The 21137-nt window shown below is 44.9% G+C and overlaps 1 protein-coding gene across 2 annotated transcripts in view; it reads right to left on the bottom strand.

Moving 5' to 3' along the window:
* Window positions 1-560: 560 nt before the first annotated feature.
* GRIN2A (glutamate ionotropic receptor NMDA type subunit 2A) overlaps window positions 561-21137 on the bottom strand; it is a 219829-nt gene continuing 199252 nt past the window's right edge. Inside the window, exons 13-15 of one of the 2 annotated variants that reach the window (XM_083413336.1) lie at window positions 16793-17031; window positions 12446-13892; window positions 561-9385 (exon numbers count right to left, since the gene is read on the bottom strand). In XM_083413336.1, the coding sequence (XP_083269462.1) occupies window positions 9315-9385; window positions 12446-13892; window positions 16793-17031 (1757 nt within the window). In that variant the 3' untranslated portion in view covers window positions 561-9314. Of the gene's footprint in view, window positions 9386-10985; window positions 13893-16792; window positions 17032-21137 lie in introns of those variants that run through there. The other variant, XM_083413335.1, reaches the window with a different exon arrangement.

Here is a 21137-nt window from a genome sequence, read left to right as displayed (position 1 = left end):
TTGTTTATTCTGCTTCCTGACATTTTCTGTTATTTTCCGTGTTATATTTGAGCTTTCACACTAGTGGAATCTAGTGGAAATTCAGCACTAGAAATGCTAATTGCTTTTTTAAAAAAAACCCTCTTTGCAATTTCATTAGCCCAGAAAATTGTGGGAGCAAAGTGACAAAATTTGGGGAGCTGTACTGGTTCTTTCCTGCAGTTTTCATGGGGGAATCAGGGGTGTGGGGAGACAGAAGCAAACACGTGTGGAAATGTTGAGGGCATAGCGATGTTGTCCATCGCCACTGGTTGTTGTGTCACATCACATCCACCAGTACGAATGAAATTTAGCACAGGATGGTGGCATATCAGTCAAAAAGCCACAGTTCCATGATACAAGCTACTGCGGCGTGAAAGGAACATTAGGATATGAGACAGAGGCACCAGCATTATAATAGGAAAAATTAAGGCAATATTCCCCACATCTGGTTGCACCCAAAGAACACATTTTGAAAATCACTATACTAATGAACAGAGGGAAGCAAAATGACAGAGGTTTTCTTTTTTCCCATTTTCATATCAATTGGCAGAAATTATCTTTATTAGAAAAATGAAATTTTCATGTATTTACATTTTGTACATCTTGTTTTACTTGGCACATGTGTTTTCTCTCACAGGTATATACATTTCAATATACGCAAACATTCACGTCTTCCCCGCTCTCTTCCTATCTTCCATCTCTCTCTCTCTCTCTTTCTCTCTCTCTCTCTCTTTCTCTCTTTCTTTTCCCCCTCCTACATATTTAACAAAAATGAAAAATACAATACACCTTGAAGACAACCATGTTCATTATATACTCTCCCCACCCCCCCTTTTCTATCATCAAAAGTTTGAAGCAAACATTTGTGGGTTTTTGTTTTGTTTTTTGTAGATATGTCTGAAAAATATTATTTATACAGTATTAGCACTTAAGTCATGCATTTGGATTTAAATATGCTGGAGGGGTAAACGACTGTTTAGACAGAACAGGTCAACAGAGAAACAAACAAACAAATGGGAAAAAAAGATTCCTGGATCACAAATTACTTGCATCCCACTGTGTTATCAGGACATCATATCCAACTACCAGTTTTAAAGAAGTCTCTAAGAGTGTGTACGGACGTAACTTGTGTATTTGGTGACTCTTGAGTGTGTATGTGCACGTCTTAAAATTGTTGAGCTTGGTTTTTCAATGATTCAAAACCTTGAGTCTTCTCGATGAACATCCCAGTGCTCCATTTCTGATGGCGCGTTCACACAATACAGGTTCGGTTACTTGACAAAGCCAGTGCTAGGTTTTGACTTCCATTGGTGAACCCCCATCACAAATGGACAGCTGCGTTCAGAACCTCCATATCCACTTGCTCTCTCAACAGAGATCTATTAAGGGCCTCTTCATACATTAAGATTTTTAATATATATATGGGGGGGGGGGTTGACACCCATGGCTGCAATCCTATCACCACAGGGAGGGAATCTAAATGGGCCTAGGATAAACCATGTCAGAGTCCTTCTCCTTGCTACTGTGGCCATAAGATGTTGGGGCCAAGGAGACCAATGCTGAGGTGATTTGATGTTCAGGGGAGAATCAGGAAAAAGCACAGATCTGAGAGATCCACAACCTTCTCAACACCCCGGGGGGGGGGCCTAGACTGGGGGTATAGGGCAGCTGAGGAGTTGGCCTAAATCTTTCCCACAGGAGGAAAAATGAGGGGTGCAGAGAAAAACCACAGGAGCACAAAAGCACTTCTGCCCTGCCAATGAAAGTCTGGAAAAGCTTTGGGTATGGTGATTAATCCACCTTCAGATCTGCACCATGAAAGAAGGACAGTGAAGGCTAAGCTCTGTTTTAAAAGTTACAGCTCCATGGGGTGGGAGGAATTGTGATGTGAATGAGGCAAACAGGTGCTTGAAAAGTTGGATCTCATGCAGGAACGCTCACGGGGAGAAAAAGATTTGCAGAAGCTGCCGCTGTATAACCTCCCCCCACAAAAGCCCCATATCCATACACAAAGCTGACAGCTATTAATGTCCTATTTTCTTATCTCCAAAAAAAAAAAAAAATGCAATCACTCTTGAAAATACAATGCATCGTAACTGCATCCAACACTGTATGTATACATCACAGTTGGGACATAGTCACACTTAACTCTCATCTGCACTTTCCAGGCATGGTCCATGCTTTCAAGCTCCATGAGTGAGCACCCTTTATTTGCTCTGGAGTTTTCCCCATGAAAACCTGCTCTTTAAAGTTCAATCGGAGCAAACAGCACTTGGTGGAAAACCCAAATTGCTGTTTGCTCCAATTGAGCGCTAAAGAGCATGTCTTCATAGGGAAAGCATGCTTGGATAAGTCTTTGCAGGGAAAGAGTGTTTGGGCATGGAGCTTTAAAATGAAGACCTCTGGAAAGAGTGGGGGGAAGCTAACTGAGATAAGCCCTCAGTGCAGCAGGTATTGTAAGAAAGCTTAAACCACGGCAACCCCAGTGGGTCCTATTATGCATGTTGGAGGAAGCCATCTTATTAATAAATGTGTAAATTCAGCAGAACACATCCTGGAAGACCCGTTTAGAGCCACAAGGAGATGACATGATGTCAATGCTCTGTGCATTAAGAGTATAAATTGTAATCACATACGGTATGATACGTTGGCGTCTGAATGTATAGCTTGCAAGGAAATACAAAAATGGAGGAGCTGACTGGCAGTTCTTCGTGATTTGATTTCCTTGTGGCACTGTGCAACTTGCATTTGCAATTTGGCAAGCACCAGCCTCTGTGTACAGTCATGATGACTTGTATTTTGATCTTTTTTTATAGAAATAAAATCAAGCTTTTAATGCATTTGGGCATGTCTGAGAAGCAATGCATTTATATTGGAAGACCTTGTATGCAAATGGATTTATGTTAATCTTATCTGGGGAGGTGCCCCCCCCTTTCCCATTTTGTGTGTCCAGATTTACAGTGCAATCTACAGGTGTCCGCACTAGATCTGGACAAAACAGTCAACCTCAGTTTCTCTTTTTCCCTATCTTAAATTCAGTTCACCCCATTTTAAAATAACTCATCTGCATTTTTAGTGGACATTTCTCCTCCATGTATGATTTGGCATGCATTTTTGCCTAAAAGGTTCCTGCCCACCCCAGTAATCTTTAGAGGGATTCTGATTTTCTGGGGGAAATCCACCAGTAAATGCTGCTCACTTCAGTGGCGTTAATGCCCAAGAAACCCATGGTAGATTGTGCCCAAAGCAATATTGGCAGCAATGTCATTGCAGAGCGTTGTGAAGGTTCTAGAGACTTGATCTAGGCATACTTGCATGCTTTCAGCTCTATACCCTGCCCTGATCTCCCTCCTTTCCTCTTTTGGATGAAAACTGAGTCACATCTCTCCCATCCCAACTACCATCAAGCTATAGCCAATGCTTATACTGACCACAACCACAATAGCTGAGCTGGAGGTGCAATTCTGCCTCCCATTTTTGTTGGGTTTTTTTGCAGGAGATCAAATCAGTGGACTTTGTGCCCGTTGGATAGTATAAAAGGTGGGCACTATTAGCAATTTCGCTTTGCCCATGGAACAGTCAAGAGTAAAGCATGGTTGATTTATCTGGATCTAACTACTGAATGAATTCTTTGGCTTACAGGCATATAAGTTCTGCATCGAATTGCTAGAGCATGTGAGCTTCTGGGATCGAAACAGGCACAAACTGGTACAACATCCTGGCAAAACATGACACCCAACATCATCATTGGTTTGGGAATCGTCTCTTGACTGGTCACCATCCGAGGGGGTGAAAAACCACATTAGGGGTGTTCACACATTACATTGGAACCTTGTACCTGTGTATTCAAAGAATGGAGCTATACACTCATGCCATTATTCACATGTAATGTTCAGCAAGCATACACGGCAGTTGTGCATCCCAAATCCACAAGTGAGCACTTTTTCATGCAAACACCTGGGTATGGTGTAATGTGTGAACACACCTATTCAGGTTTTGTACATTAGAGAAGAACTGGTTTCTAGGATGTGCATGTTCTTTTCAAGGCAATGGCATCTCACCAACAAGAAGCATTGGGAAGAGTAGGAAAGTAACTTGTGAAGCTAGACTTCTAGTTGGAGGTGATCCACTCACCTCCACCAGATCCTCACCACCCACAGCATCTAAGCACAACCCTTATGGAAGGACTACCTGTTCATCCATATGGGAGATTTTAGGAATCATGGCCAACAGTCATAAGCACAACCCAAAACTCCTGCACCATATTTGAGATCTCCCCCATCCCCACATTAGGTTTGGATGTCCACATTGAATGGTTTTTGTTCTAGAGCACCAAACATCCACATGGACCAGACTGCTACTTAAAAATCAGGCTGGCGTTTCCAGTGCAAAACGCAGACTAAGAATCACACTTTTAAAAGCTCATCTGGATACCCATTTTTCTATATATATATATTTTAAAAAAGCTGTAAACACTCGTATTTAAAACTGCAGTAAGGTTCCATATCAAAATCTACAGTTTCGCATAGTGCAATTTCCTTATTTCAGCCGCATATATATATAATAAATGTTAAATAAATAGCAGCACAGAGTTGCCTTCTGGAGGCCTGGTTTTCTTATGAAGCCATGGGTGTAGTTTGCTACAACCTACAGAAGGCCAAGTTTCCATTAGAGTTGATCAACTCTAGTTGACCAACCCACTTAGGAGAAGATGCCTGCATGTCTATTACCTGCTGCTTTTGCCTAGGCAAGCAAGACCAGCCAATGGTGGAAACAAATGAGAAATGGCTTATTTCAAGAGGGAAACCTCAACAGTTGAGGGCGGTGGGTAGATGTGGGGCAGTGACCAGCAATGGTTGGTCCACTTTTCTCTCCTCCCAAAGAATCAGCCATTCTGAACAGTGATGGATGCAACTCTGACTACCAGCACCTGAGGGTTCCAACCCATGTTTCAGAAAGAGCACATGAACCATCACCTCCTATGCTTTTGGCCGAAAGTGACTCCTATTTAAAATGTGAAATCAGCTTCAGTGCAAGAAGCAAGGATCTCAACGGAGGGGTGATGTTTTCAAGCAACAGGTCTCCTCTGCTCTCAAGAGACATCATAACCTGCTTTTGAAATGCTTCCAATGTTCTAATGTGCTTTGACTTGCAGTGCCCTATCTGCTTACCCCTAAGCACAAGGCCAAGTATTGCAGTTTAATTGAATTGCAGACCAGCTTTCCCAGATGCTACTCAATGGCATCATCACTGACCATCAGCCATGCTGGCTGGGGCTGATGGGAATTGTAGTCTCAAGTATCTGGAGAGCATCAAGTTGGAGAAAGCTATTGTAGGTGGCATGTGCATATTGTGGGGTGATTTCAGAATAAATGCCTTGACAGTCACTGCCTTGGAAATATGGAATTGCCAGATAGCATTTGGAGTGGGGGGGGGAAGTGTCCAATTTTCTCCTTGATAAGCAGGTTTCCTGAGGAAAGAAGTCCTCAAACTAAGGTCCATAGACCACCGGTGGTCCATGGCATGCCCCCATTAAATATTCCTGTTGTTTTTTTATTGCTTCTTTTATTTCGTATTTTAATCGCATTGCAAGCTGCAGTCTGTGGAATGCAGACTGCAACACAATCCAACACCATGAGAAATAAAAGGAATAAAAATATATATAGTTACCAATCACGCAGCGCTGAGCACAGCCCACTGCAATTGCTACAACAAGCAGAAAAATCATGACAACCCTCTGCAATTTTCAAGTGGTCCGTGGTGTGGAAGATTTGAGAACCCCACTGCCCCAGAATAATAGGTATTCTTCTAAAGCAACATTTTATACATGCTTACTTGGGAAGAAACCTAGAGAACCAAGTCATGCTTACGTCCCAGTAGGCATAGTTGGGACTGGGCCATACTTGTCCTCATTTTCTACACTTTTAAACTGAAGCTTTGTAACATTTTTAAGCAGCCATGGGGAAGCCGAGGCTCTCCAGCACTTGCTAGGCTACAACTTCCTTCATCCTTGGCAGCTGGCTATTGCCGATGGGCGCTTTAGTCCAGGAACACAGGTATCTCAGCCCTGTTCTAATGAAAGAACTTGTGAAGTACTTCCCTGCACATTCCACAATCAAGAGAGTCCAACCTTCTTTTCTTCCCAGGTTGGACAGCAACATTGTCTACACCAAGTTTTCTCCACCTGGTGACCCCTAGGTGGTTTGGACTACAACTCCCATCAGTTGATGGGACTCGTGATCTCAAACAAGTGGAGGTTGCCACATTGGGCAAAGCTGGTCTAAATATTACATTTGGCACTCAGCAGGGCCATTTAATTTTAACCACCATCCGTCTCCACCCCATGTTGCGGCAGGATCATTAAACAGATGCTAAAACATATTAATTCAGGTCTGTGTTTCCCTTCTCTCCTTGGTTTGTTTTTTTCCCTTAAAGTGACATGTATCCACATAGTGCACATTTTTTCATCATGGCATTGTGTGTGTATATATATATCTATATATGTGTGTTTGTGTGTGTGTGTGTGTGTGAAGTAACTCAGAAACCAAACCTGGAGTGTGTCCCTATTTCAGGAAAATGCTTTCATCCTCCTTACTCCAGTGTTATTTGACATGAGCATTGGGAGGTTGTTATCTCCCTAGCGTGTTCTGCAGCTACCTAATTTACACATGTCATGTGCATATATTGAGTATTTAAGATGGATCGGATTAAAGAAGTAAAAAAATAACAATGTTCCAACATACGTACAAACATACATACACGGGAGCTCTAGAAGGAAAGCAAGTCACTACTGAGAAATGCTACACTTCCAGACTACAGTCAGACATTTGGTACTGCATTCCAGGTTGAGTCCATTCGACATATATGGCTGTTGGTGTCGTACATTAACAACTGCAGTTAACATTAACATACGGTTAATCAGAATGGGACCACTACTGGGTTGTAAACAAATGAGCAACGGTTATATTGGTGCCAGTGTTGTTGGGTTCTCTTTTTTTCTTTTTCTTTTTTCTTTTGGAACAATGTGAAGGAACAAGGCGAAGAGAGATACTATACAGCCCTGAGTTATCATCACCAACAAGGAAGAGACACATACTTGTGTACACATTTAGGTTTCAAGTTAGATTATGAGGTCTACAGCTTTACAGATGTAAGCTCCATACACCAAGACTTAGAAATATCTATGTTTCCAGCTGCAGAGATCTTCCAGCTGAGAAGTTGGACTGTGGAGTTTTCTACAAACCAATTTCATTACAAAACGAGTGTCTATGAAAGAGAATGAAAGCATTTGGACACCAACAGAAACCATCGTCTTACAAGTGCAATGAGTTGGGCCTATGTTTTTTTTTTCTTCCCCTTCCCCGCATTATTATATATATATATTTGGCTTCACTCCCCAAATCGGTCTCTCCAGAATCTCCTCCCTGGACCTTATGGTGGATTTAGACGACGCAAGGCTGTTCTTGAAAAACACACAGATACAGATGCACCTTTGCAGTGATTGAGGGCCCCATGCTGCAGCTGAAACTTCAACACACAACTTGATGCATATGTAGCATGTTCCCATGATACGAAGAGCACCCCTAGGGTGTGTGTTTTTCATCTGATCTTCATGGTTGTTTCTTACAAACATGATGGGTGATATTCATTAGTCATACTTAAGAACAGACCTACTTAAATCAATGGATTCAAGTAGCTCTACTTCAAGCATGACTTAGCTGGATATCCCCCAATGGATATAAAATAATACCCAACTCAGATTTCAGTAGGTCAAGTTTGAGCATGGCAGTTGGATATCATCTGATGGATATAAGATGGTGCCCAACTCAAGAATATGATTGTGTGTATGTTTCCCACAAACAGCCTGCGCTGCATTCGTAATGTCTGAATCCACCCTAAGCTGTCCCATAAGCAACGAGACTCCTTCAAGACTAAAGTGTTTGTTTGTTTGTTTTACAAATGTCAACAGTAAAGTGCTATCCTTTGAGGTCTGCTTTCCTTATGCAGCAATATCAATATTTTCATGGAATTTACGCTGGAGCAGAATTGTGTGGGTTGTTAACTAGATGGGCACAATCTCCCAGGAACTTCTCCTCCTGTGTCTGGGGCCACCAGGCACATTACTGTGACCAGAAAGAGGCCATTTAAAGTCTCTCCATGTGGTGGCTGTCTCCTGGTGGCAAGTTAATTGTGTGCAGAGGCCCGCCAACCTCAGGTGGGGACACCTTTTGCTCACATCTCCACGTGTTGCCATGGAACGGTTTTGAAACATCCTCAAAACAGGCTTACCAGCCCTACTGTCTAGGCCAGGGTTTCCCCACTCGGATCTCCAGCTGTTTTTGGACTACAACTCCCATCATCCCTAGCTAGCAGGACCGGTGGTCAGGAATGATGGAAACTGTAGTCCAAAAAGCAGCTAAAGACCCAAGTTTGGGGGAACCCTGCTCTAGGCTCAGCCCTGGCACAGAGAAATGTCACAGTTGAACCTTTCCCTAGCACTCATCTCCACACCAGGAAAAGCATGGAGCACCTGCTAAATGCCTGGGAAAGGTAGGCGGGTGCAGGGCCTGTAAGAGAAGGAGGCAACCCTGTGTTGAGAATGAGGGCCATAACATCCTAGGGTCCCTTCGAACCCGGCAGTTCTATGATTCTATGTGAAACTGACCCCCAAGGACCATTAAAAAGAATGGGAGTTGTCCAAGGACATTGGACTTGGATTTTTGTGCTTGTTCAGTGTAGGGAGCAGCCAAGCAACTCTACCTTGGGAAAGATCAGGAGCTCAAACATCTGACATGTATTGTCCCCCACTGGTACACCCACCGGGACTGTTAGGGGAGACAAGACACCTCAGCATGTGAGGCCGTTTGGTTCCCCAGGCAGGTTGGAGTAGCTGGAACTCTTGCGAGCATAGACCTCAGTGCCCCTCTTCAGACTGGCAGAGAATCAAAGTCACCCTAAGGTCAGCCCCTTGGATAGCTCGGAGGTTGGAAGTTAAGAAGTCTCCAGGTTTGGTTAAGCCATAGTAATGCCAGGAGACTGTGTGGTCTTGTCTTTCTGTTCCTCGCCCAGCCTCCCAGCTCTCCCCAGACTTCGTCCCGGGTAAGGTCACGCCCACCACAGCCCAGCCTGGCCTCGGCAGGGACTAGCGTGGTTTGTCTGTTCAGTCTTAGATGGGGAGACGGGGAAAGAAGCTCCCTGCCTTTCCTGGGAGAGGTTCCCACCCCTTCCTGGTTGCACCACCACATCGCCCAGCTTGGAGCTGCTATCTGAACGTGTGGGACCTCTATTAGCAATTATGAAACTTCCATTCCTTTCAATGGGGCTTGGCGGAGGAGAAGTCCTCTGTGGATTGCAGCCTTGGTCTCTGTAAGACAGACAAAGATGAACACAATATTGTTTCCATTCATGGGCCCTGAGGATGTATATATATATATTTATATATGCAGGTTTTGGTGTCCTCGGGTGTCTTCCCGTGTAAAAGTTGGGGTGTCTAGGCGACGTTTCGACGAGGTCTCACTCGTCATCTTCAGGCTGGTGCTTTCGGCTTCTTGTTACTGGAACAGAGCAGGATCTCAGTGTTTGAGTTCCTATAAATACTGTTGAGGAGGTGTGGTGTATAGCCTCCAATGTTCTGGGCAGAGAGGAGGTTCCCAGGCTAGTGTGCCTTTTCTTCTTTTGTTCCTTAATTACTTGAGGGATATCTTGAGTGATTTCTTGAGTGATTTCCTGAATCCCACTTAGGTGGGTCATTAGGTGTGGATTAGTTGCTAAAGCTTTCGTGTCTTGAACTCTTGAACTTTGTGAAGAGTTTTTCTGAGAAGATGGCTGTACTGCACTTGGTTGTGCTCTGGCTTGGCTTCGTGTATAGGGGCGAGCTGTGGTTTTGTGGCCTGTGCCAGCCAGATCTGTGTAGGTATTGCAGGGGGGTGCAGCATCCGGAGGTGCCACCCTGGTTTGGCTACTGGATGGTGTCTGTAATTTATCTGTGGAGAGGGTCTGGGTTTGGGTCTGGTGTGGTTGATTGGTGATGGCGTTCTGTGTGCCTCTGGATCTGGTGTCAGATTTTGTGGGGAGGGCTAATTTCCAGATGTCTGGCAAGCGGGATGTGTCGTCACGCTTGTTCATGTTGTGAGGGTGTTTCTCTATCTCGATGGCTTCCATGATTATTCTCTTGTGGTGATGTTCCATGTTAAAGAGCAATTTGGAATCTGCAAAATTAATTTCGTGTCCTGTTTCTTTCATGTGTTGGAAAAGAGAGGAAGTTTTTTTCTTCTTTTTTGACGGCATTCTTGTGTTCTGCGATCCGTGCATTTATTCGTCTGTTTGTTTGTCCAATGTACGTGGCTGGGCAGACTTTGCAGGGTATTTCATAGACCCCTTGGTTTTCCAACTGAATTTTATCCTTGGGGTTTCTGAGGATATTGGCTATTTTTTGGTTGGTGCAAAAGGCTGTTTTGATATTGTGTTTATGGAGGATTTTGCTAATTTTATCTGTAGTGCCCTTGATATAAGGAAGGAGGGCTATGCCATTGTTTTCTTCTGTGTCTTATCCCTCAAGTAATTAAGGAACAAAAGAAGAAAAGGCACACTAGCCTGGGAACCTCCTCTCTGCCCAGAACATTGGAGGCTATACACCACACCTCCTCAACAGTATTTATAGGAACTCAAACACTGAGATCCTGCTCTGTTCCAGTAACAAGAAGCCGAAAGCACCAGCCTGAAGATGACGAGTGAGACCTCGTCGAAACGTCGCCTAGACACCCCAACTTTTACACGGGAAGACACCCGAGGACACCAAAACCTGCATTCCTGTACCCGTGAAAATCTACGAAAGCAAATATTTATATATATGTATATATAGATAGATATATAGATATATATAGATATATAGATATAGATAGATATATAATTATTTTTTGCTTTTGTTTGACTGTGTTTAAAAACAAAGATGAAACTAAATCGTATAGATATAGCTATATATATATATATATATAGTTTTTCATTTTGTCTGTTTCTTAAAAAAAAAGACTAACTCTAATCTCTTTGACAAGTCTTACCTTTGTCAGTGTACAAATGCATTCTTAACAATTTTTTTTCTTTGTTCTGTGTCAAAGTACATGCATACCATATTGCTTATTCTCTACTAAAAAATAAACGTCTGGGAGGACATAAATACGCCAGTGGAAAGTGCGAGAAGGACTCAAGTCTGATGGACAAGGGGAAAAAGAACCATCCTAATATAAAAAATAACATAGTTGCCAACATATCCCAGCAGGATTCCAAAATGGACAGACCAGAAATGGTGCCCATTTCTGACCGGACTTGAACTGATCCCTAAGGGTGTATTTACACTGCAAGGCGGGAAGTGAGTTGATGGTTTCTCCCTCTTCCTAGGGGATGGTAGCCTTCCAAACAAAGCTGTGGGTTGCTAATATGGGCCACATGCCCACTGTATAGGTAAATAGCTACAATACCATTTGAACAGTCACAGTGTCACCCCTTAAGGATTCTGGGAACTGTAGTTTGTTATTGGCGCCATGAGTTGCTTGGAGACCCCTTGTCCCTTCAGAGAGCTACAATTGCCAGAGTGGTTTAACAGTCAATCCCTCTTCCCAGGGAACAATCGTAGCTCTGCCAGGGGGGTAGAGGGGGTTTCTTAACAACTCTCAGCACCCTTAACAGACTACGGTTCCCAGGATTCTTTTGGGGGAGCCATGGCTGTTCAAAGTGGTAAAATAGTGCTTTAAATGTCTGGTGTGGTTGTAACCATGGGATCTGAGGCACTATCACCAAACTGCGGTTTCCCAGGATGCTCTGGGGAAAGACACTGCAGTCAAATAAAACAATATATGTTTGTAGTATAGATATGCCCTTGGAGGGATGGGGTTTTTTTCCTATCGTTCTTCCTACTCCCTCTTCCCTTTCCTTTTTTCTTTTTGGTTCAACATGCGAGATCAATCAATGGAAGGCATCGCAGACCCTCAGTTCCCGGAGGACTGCTAAGGAGCACCCCGTTTGGCTCTCGGATGCTGGCAACTATGTTTTTCCCTCTAGATAAAAATATGTGAATGGAAAAAAAGCTAAACATCTGATTCAATGCTAGGCATCTTCTTATACACGCGTCTATTGCTGCAGGAATTTAAAACTCTTGGAGCTGAGTACACGCTATTCTTATTTGCAACATAAGGCATCCCATGCTCCGAAATGTACATGTCGTTGTGGACCCGGCCGTCTCTGGAACAGTACGAGGCGGTCGATTTTATCGACGACCTTGAGTAACTATCATTTCTCGCTTTTGTGGGCAAGGAGTGTTTATAAAGGCCCGCGGGGCTCCGCCCCAGAACCAAGTGCTGGTCGTCGTAATAAGAGTGCAGAAAAGGGTTCTCCGCGGAACGGTCGGAATACAGGGACTTGATCCTCTTACCGTCGTCCAAGGTGCGTGTGAAAAGCGGAGCCTTGCTGCTCAAGAGTTTGCTTTGGGGGGCGTTAAACAGGTTTGCATAAGGGCTGCCTTCCAGAAACTTCTCTTTGTCTTTCAGGCTGATGCTCCGTGCCGGCCTCCCAACGTCCACTTCCCTGGGCTTGTTGTCCAGAAGGTTGTCGAAAGAGTGTTGCCGGCTGATCCTCAGCCTGCTTTTCTTGGGGGGCTGGGTTTTGTTGTTCTGGACCCAGTCGTGCCGGTACACCTCTTCCTCCCGCTGGGCCGAGTTGCCGGTGTCCTGCAACATCTGGTCTTCGTCGATGTCATACAGGTTCCCCATCCGCACGCAGGCGTCGCACTTGTAGGGCGAGCGGCTCAAATGGTGTCCAGCGTAGCTGGGCAGACTGGAAAGGCAGCTTCTGCAGTGGGTAGCGTTCTGCCTGTAGCGGTCGTTGGCTTCGCAGAAGGTGGCGTTCTTATCTTTTGTGCCGTAGTGCTTTGGGTACAGCTTGTACTGGTCGTTGCTTGGAAGACTTTCCTCGTTCGGCAAAGGAGTCCTGTTACTCTGCTCCGACTTCCGGTAGTTGTCGTTGTGGTCCTGATAAACGTCGGAGAACTCCATTGTCTCCGGAAGGATAATGTTCTCGATATACTGGGGCGTGTCCAGGTGAAAGCCACACTCTTTATCTGCATCTATAATGTAAATTTTATCCCGAGGCAGAGACTTGTTTTTCAGATATGTCAGCTCGACTTCGCTACAGTCCTTCGGGTATTTCGCTACAGGCCGTTTTTTAACATTGTCCTTTGACTTGTGGTGCTTGTTGTTGTTTTCAGGCTCCATGTGGCAGGTGGCCCGGCTCGAGGTATCTGAAACGTCTGAGCGGATGATCTCTTCGGGGAGGTACCTTGGGCCTTTCAACGAATGCTGCCGGTTCTCGTCAGAATCGTTTTCTCGCTGGAGAGAGCCCTGCCGCAGAGATTCTTGGCGCAAAGATTCGACCGATTTCCTCCACAGCTGTCTCGGGCGCGAGTTCCCTTTGGCTTCTGCCGCAACGGCGACTTCCACCGTGTTGGGATTGGATTCGTTCAGCGTGAGCGGGTGCTGCCCTTGGAAAACGTAGTTGTTGAGGCTGTCCTTGTGGCGGTTGCCCATGAATGTCTGTAGGTCACCTATGTTGTCGCTGAAAATGTTCTCCTTTGGGGGAAAGGGCCTGTTGTTGTCGGAGAAGATCAAATTCCCCTTGTCCATCATCATGTCCATTATCAAGGACCCCCGGTGGATAAAATCGGCTGTTCTTTTGGGGGAGTTTATCCGGGAGGGGTTGATGTTGGTTATGTTTTTCGCCGACCGCAGGAGCTTCAACATATTCGTTTGAGAACTCGTCAGGGTGAAGTCGGGAGACTTCTTCTTTTCTTCTATGTGGACCCCATGGATGCAGCTGTAAATACCCTGAATGAGAAGCAACACAAAACAGATAAAGTTTCAAATCGTCAACACTTCAAAGCAGGGGGTAGGGAGCCTCCAGCCTGTAGGTCAAATATGCGCCCGCCCCCCGGGCTCTCTGTCCCTCCCTCGGGACTATCCTCATGCAAAGTCCTCCTTGAGTATTTTTTACTGGCTAGAATGTGTCCTTGCTTGCCTGGATAGATGACTGAGATGGAGATATGTGCAAGTGTATTCTTATTCTCCATGGATGGAGACACCTCTGGTTTTTGCGTGGCTGGAATATAGCCTGCTACGCAAAAGTCCAGAATCCCTGGACCAGAATCATGGCTGGATGGCAGCCATGTTGGCTATCTCTGATGCAGTGGGAACTGGACTCCAATGACATCTGAAGGCCAACCACATTGGCTACCTCTGATCTAATGGGAAATGGAATCCAAAAACATCTGGAGGGCAACCACCTTGGCTGCTTCCTCACCCCAAACAGGGGGGAATTAATGGAAGATGGACATGTCAACAGCTGTTAGCCAGAACAGCCAAATGGAGTGTTTGTGTTCCAGAGGATTCTGAGTAGAGGAGATGCAGAGGAGAAGCCAATCAACCTTCCTGTCCACCAGCTTGTGAACATCTGGCTGAAGCTATAAACAGATTTGCTGGACTGGATGGATCTTGGCTGGAGCCAGCAAACCATTTTTATGGACAGCAAAGCAATTTGGGTATGCCAGTGTAGGCTGCATACTAACAGGTCCTGCAAGCCAGAAAGTGTGCAGGGAGATTTGTGCGTTTGAGCCAGAATACAATCCTTTCGAGAAAACCCTAGTGTGATTCCACCCTCAATTGCGTGCTCTCTCTCTCTCTCTCTCTCTCTCTCTCTCTCTCTCTCTCATGCACAGAATTAGATATGAGCTCAGCGGTTCCATCCAACTATTTTCTGAACATTTTTGGCAAACACAGAATCAGAGTCAATTAACTAATTAAAACACACACCACTGTAAGTTGCCAGAGATTAAGGCTAAGCATGTTTACAGCTGTTTGTTTAAACAAATAGCTTATTTGGTAATTAAAATTTCACTTTTGCTACTAGTTGCATTATTATTACTATTACAATTTTTCTTTTAAAAAAAATGGCTTCATCTCTTGTAGACAAATTACTTCATGCAGAAGGCTAATTGCACTTATTCAAGGAGAGCAATTAATGAGGGACATTGTGCCTGAGATGTTGTGCTTTGCCATTTAATGCTACAAAATATAAGCTCAGGCAGATTTAATGTTTTGAGTTATGAAAGTAAAGGGGGAGGGACAGACATCACACAACTCTGCACCATGTGTGCATGAAACTTTTGCATTACATCTTCTGTATGCTGATATATCTTTCCCCCCAAAATGTGTTTCTAGTTCCCTTTCTGTCCTGAATTTTTTCAGGCTTTGCTCCTTCCCAGAGGCATAGGAAGGTCAGGTGGTACCCAGTGTGGAAAATTTCTTGTCACCACCCCACCCCCCAGCATTGATTTTTTTTTTTTTTTTTGCCTGCAAAAGGAGAGGGCAAGGCAAGGCCTAATCTACTCAGCCTAGTCTCATTTTATTCACATAGACTGACTTTCCAGGACCCGGGAAGCCCAGCGGAGGGCTGGGCAGTAGGGCGGTTCATAAAAAACTTTTTTTAAAAAAATGCCTGCTCCAAAGTTCTTATTTTACTAAACTAGCGGTTATATAGCTATATCTGAAATTTCATGCATATCAGTTCATACCTTGACCCTGCTCCACAAAATTGAAATTTCAGCCTTTGTGACATAGGGAAACGGCCAAGTAAACAGCTATTTTCATGGAGGAGGGGCAAGATATTAACTGATATGCACAACATTTCATATATAGCTCTATAAGCCCTATAGTAGTAAGATAAGACCTTTGGAGCAGGCATTTCTTTTTTTAAAAAAAGTTTTTATGAACTACCCTAGTAGGGCAGTAATTGTTCCTTGATAATTTGTCACCCCCCCTCCATGGTGGCACCCGGGGCAACCCACCCCCCGCTCCCCCTTCCAATGCCCCTGCTCCTTCCACAAAAACAGGAAGTTGCCTTATACTAAGTCTGATTACTGGTCTATGTACATCAGTATTGCCTACACTGGCTGTCAGAGTAGGGTTTCAGACAAGAGCCTCTCCCAGTCCTGCCTGAAGATGCTGGAGATGGAACCTGGGATCTTCTGCAAGCCAGGGAGAAGTTCTACCACTGAGTTTCAGCTCCGTCCCTTGGAAAGCGGAACAATCTCTTCTCATGTACACTTCCTCATCGGCTGAATACCTGAGAGCTCTAGCTCCATTGCTGTTCTTTTACTGGACATAAGAAACAGAGAAGAGCTTGCTGGATCAGACCAGTGGCTCATATAGACCAGGTCTGTGTTCTCACAGGTGCTTATGGGAAGCCCAAAAGCAGGACCTGAGCACAGCAACCTTCTCCCCATCTGTGATTCCTAGCAGCTACCATTCCAAAGCACACTGTCACTGATGGTTGAGATAGAACACAGCCATCATGGGGATGCTGAGAATAATTCAGATGACACCTTCTTGGTGGCTCAGTTGGTAGGGCATGATACTCTTAACCCCAGGGTTGTGGGTTTGAGCCCCAAACTGGGCAAAATGAGTCCTGCATTGCTGGAAGTTGTATTCAACTACCCTCGTGGTTCCTTCCAACTCTACAATTCTATGAACTAAGACAGAGGAAGGATTCCTTCTTTGACAACACCAACTCTTTGGAACACCTTGGCCAGAAAGGCCCACTAGATCACCTCCCTGTTCTCCTTCCATGAGCCATGGAAGACGTTCCTTCCTTTCTAATGCTCTTCCTGGTCTCTGATGTGGAGGCCTTATGGGTGAGCATAATACTAATTGAAACACACAGAGAAGCTTACCCTGCTGATGGAATAAAGCAGTCCTGGCCTGTCAGAGCAAACTCCAGTGAAGCAGAACCTCAGCTTCCAATAAAACAGGTGCTCCCAGATGAATGTGATGAGGCTGAGGGCCATGGCAGCAGCAAGCATGTAAAAGACACCTGCCATGTTGTCAATGTCCAGCTGGCTGCTCATGACCTCGTTCTTCTCGTTGTGGCAAATGCCTGTCAGCCACAGAGTTTCCAGTTCCTCCATTTCACCTGGAAAACAGGAGAACAAAATAATAATGAGGTCCTAATGGTTAGGGTATGGAAATCCAAGAAGATCTCAGGGGTGAAAACCAGTGAGATGTTTCTATGCTGCATGGGCATTAGGGCTCAGCCCTGCCCAGACCTGGAATCAGAGGTCTCAGAGAAGGATCAAAGCCGCCACCGGCAGCTCTCCACAACGCCAATGTTCCTGAAGAGGCGTTGGAGATGGATATCCCTGTCCCAGGAATTGAGGTTCTCATGCCAGCTGCCTGGGTTCCTGGCTGGTTCTCAGTTTCCCTCCCCACAATCTCCATCAAGGCCACAGGGGCAGAGTAGACAACAAGACACACAGGAGTGTCAAGGACTGCCTCACCATGCACAAACTAGCCTGTGACTTCCATCAGAGACCTTTCTCCATGTGCCCCATCTGAGGGAGATGTGGAGGGTGTCTGCACAAGAACAGGTCTTTTCAGTGGTGGCCCCCGATCTGTGGAATGTTCTCCCCACAGAGATGTGCCTGGCACCATCACTGACAGTCTGTAGGCACCAGACTAAGACCTTTTCCTTCAGTCAGGCCTTGACTAATTAAGTTACTATATATTTTTTATTTAAAGATTTCAGTTACGCATTTTCCACATTTATACAATCCCCAGAAATAAATCAATTGCCAACTTCCCTTCCTCCCTTTCCATGGTTCTTTTTAGTTTTCCATTATTGCTGCATATTCTATTCAAACATTCTCATTTCCCCCCTCCTTTGCATATTACCACAACATAAAATTATACTGTTGAATTTACGCTAATCCTGCTACCGTTTTCACTTGTTCACAATTATTTTCCAGATACGCTGCAAACATTGTCCATTCCTCTTAAGTTATTTCTAACGGCACTGAGTAGGACTCGTTTTTGATATATTATTGGATGAGCATTTCAGTCTTCATCATTTCATGTGTGTTTTTTCCTGTTTTTAAACTGCTTCTATTGATTGTGTTTTATCTTGCTAAGTCTCTTTGAGGTGCCTCTTTTTTGTGTAAATAAATCATATTAAACATGCCCATAAACTGCACACGAGGCTACTCAAGAGAATGGGGATGCCTTGGAAGCACCTCCCCAGAGTCTTATGGATCCAGGAAGAGATGGAGCTTCCAGCTCGTATCTTCTTTTTCTTTTGCGATCACTCGTAGCTGAGTAAGATTGTCTTCCATAAACACAGTTTTAAAAGTAAGTCCGTAAGTGACTGTGGAGGCTGATTCTGGATCCACACATCCTTCCACAGTGGGGACATTGGTTTCCGAGCAGAAGTTGATCATGGTGAGGGTTTGCCAAGTGTGTCTTCTTCTAAGCGCATTTCTCCCTTGCGTCCTGAGTTCGAGCATTTTCAAAGCCCATGGCACCTTTGGTAAAGGCTGTTGTCCAACTGGAGCGCTCGCAAGCCAGTGTTTCCCAGTTGTCGGTGTTTATACCACAAGCTCCCAGTCTGAGCTGCTGAAGCCACAGCTGCCTAATACAGTGGAACCTCGGGTTGCAAACGTGATCCATGTGGGAGGCACGTTCGCAACCCGCAGCGCCACATCTGTGCACACGCGTGACGCAATTCGGTGCTTCTGCGCATGTGCAAAGCACAATTTAGTGCTTCTGCGCATGTGCAAGCGCCGAAACCCGGAAGTAATCCATTCCGGTACTTCTGGGTTCGGTGTGTCCGTAACCTGAAAATCTGTGGGGGTTTTTTGTTTTTTTTTAAAAAAAGCTTGTGTTGAGGGATGACTTTCAATAGATCGCAGCGAGGGAGCTGCTCTGCTACGTACGAAACCCTGACCCAGAATCAGGTCGTCTACAAATTATTTAGCACCGGGTTCCCCACGAACGTGCGGTGCGCCAAGGGCGAGAGGCAGCCCCCTTCCGGCCGCTCCCCGGACGGACGGCTCTCCGCACCGGGAGGCCGCGCAAACCGGCTCTCCGAGGCCAACCGAGGCTCCGCGGTGCTGCGGTATCGTTACGTTTAGGGGGGATTCTGACTTAGAGGCATTCAGTGATAATCCCACAGATGGTAGCTTCGCCCCATTGGCTCCTGAACCAATGGGGCGAACCTGAAAATCTGTGAACCTGAAAATCTGCAACCCACAGCATTCGCAACCTGAGGTATGACTGTAGTTCCAAACTCCTGCCTTCTTGGACTTGGGAAAGGGATAGTGTAACATGTTATGTCCTGTTCCTAAAAGCAATATGGTGCTAGAAGGGGAATGTCCATGAGAAATAAAATAAAATAAACTCCCCAAGAACTTACTTCAGACATTCTGTAACTTCCTTTTTTGAAGTTTGTGCTATGACTCTAGTTTTCATAAATGTTGGCGCCTATCCTACTTATTTTATGCTACTTTTATTTACTTTATTCCTTTCTAATATTCCTTTCAAAATTATTATCTTTATTCTTATTCTTCTTCACATCTGTAAATGTATCCTATGGGCTTCTAATCACAGTTTCTGAATGCTGGTCTTTGATCATTAATAATAAAGATCTGATTTGATTTAAAAAAAAACCCACCAAATCACACACTTCAGATTGGGTAAAATGAGAAACTGGAACAGAAAAATTTATTCAGTCCTATCTGTAGTATTGCTACACAATATTGGTGATTCCTGCCCAGCACTTCTGAGAGACAACTGTGAACATAACTCACTTCACTGGTATCTGCCTGTCCCTATTGATTTGTACTGGTGTGGAGCGGGGCAGAATGGAACTTCTTTCAGCCCGTTTGCAATGCTAATAAGAGAGAGGAATAATTATGCAATTAAGCAACATTGTGCATATACCAAAGCCAGTACAGTATTCTCGGTTCCCCTCATCCCCCCCCCCCCAAAAAAAACCCTGATGGCTTTTTGTTGCTGTTTCTGTATAGCTGTTAAGAACTGCTGTGATAAGAAGACGTCTCCTTTTGTTACAAAGCTGATGTAATTAGAGAAGGGAAAGTGGCTATTCAAGGCAGGACAAAGAGTAAATCTCTCATGGCTTGTGGGGTTGTTGGGGGGAGGCTTGTGGAGAGAGAAAATCACGATCCAGGAGAACTTTAAAAGAAATCGTTGAATAAGTCACTGCAAATCGCACCAGACTGATGCATTGCACATCACTCCCACCTAAATGCTTTCAGCTTCTGTGAATGCCGGAGGGCTTCCCATCTAAGGCGGTGAGGACTAAAGTTAAGACGAGGAGACATCCTGAATGAAAGCAAAGTGGGGGTGGAGGGAGAGAGAAATGTCTTGCAGCTTTCTTAAAAAGAAATTAGCAAAATCATTAAGGATTCTCCCACCACCCACCTACCCACTTTCAAGGTGCCTTCTGGCCTCCGCGACTTTAAAAAAATGTTTATTTTGCGCTTCAAATTTTTCCTCTGCCGCCATAATATTAAAAAAAGAAAAAAAAATATGGAAAGATGGCTGAGTCAATCATGGGTCAATCGTAGCCGGTCAAGGGGTCCAACTTGGCCCACTAAGCCATTTCCCCCAGATCATGCCCACCCACCATTTAACTGATGTCACTGGTGATGGCAGCTGATGGGCTAGAGGACAGGGTTTAATCCTGCATCGGCTGTGCCGCCCTGTTTCCAGTAAAGGGACAGGATCACACAGCCTGGTGAGCCTTGCAGATGGAAAAGACCCTGATGTTGGGAAAGATGGAGGGCACAAGGAGAAGGGGATGACAGAGGATGAGATGGTTGGATAGTGTTCTTGAAGCTACAGTCCCGCTGTTCGCAGCCTTGATGGACTCTCAACGGAACATGTAATCCACTGGGAGCAGTCAAGTTCAGCATTCCTTGTTTTGCTAGAGTGGTCATGCAGGGCATGTTGGTTCAGTCAGTTGAACTTCCTGTTCTTCCTGGCCTGGAGCATCCTTTCTTGCATGTGACTGGTAGGTGGGTGAGACCTTTCCAGACCTGGTAAAAGGCCAAGTCAAGCAGCCACTTCTTCCCTCTCTCTGATCTTCTTTTTCAAACTTCCTGATTCACCTGGACTGGACTGCTGGCTGCCAGCCAAGCAGTCCCCCAGGTTATCTCCCATATGGGGTAAACCTGTTTGTACATGTTTGTAACTTTAAGCCTAAAAACCTGCCTTCAGGGATCA

The sequence above is a fragment of the Podarcis tiliguerta genome (assembly GCF_965153285.1).
Source record: "Podarcis tiliguerta genome assembly, chromosome: 14".
Taxonomy (NCBI): Eukaryota; Metazoa; Chordata; class Lepidosauria; order Squamata; family Lacertidae; genus Podarcis; species Podarcis tiliguerta.
The sequence above is the reverse complement of the archived record's forward strand: the minus strand, read 5'-3'. Positions and strand labels throughout refer to the sequence as shown.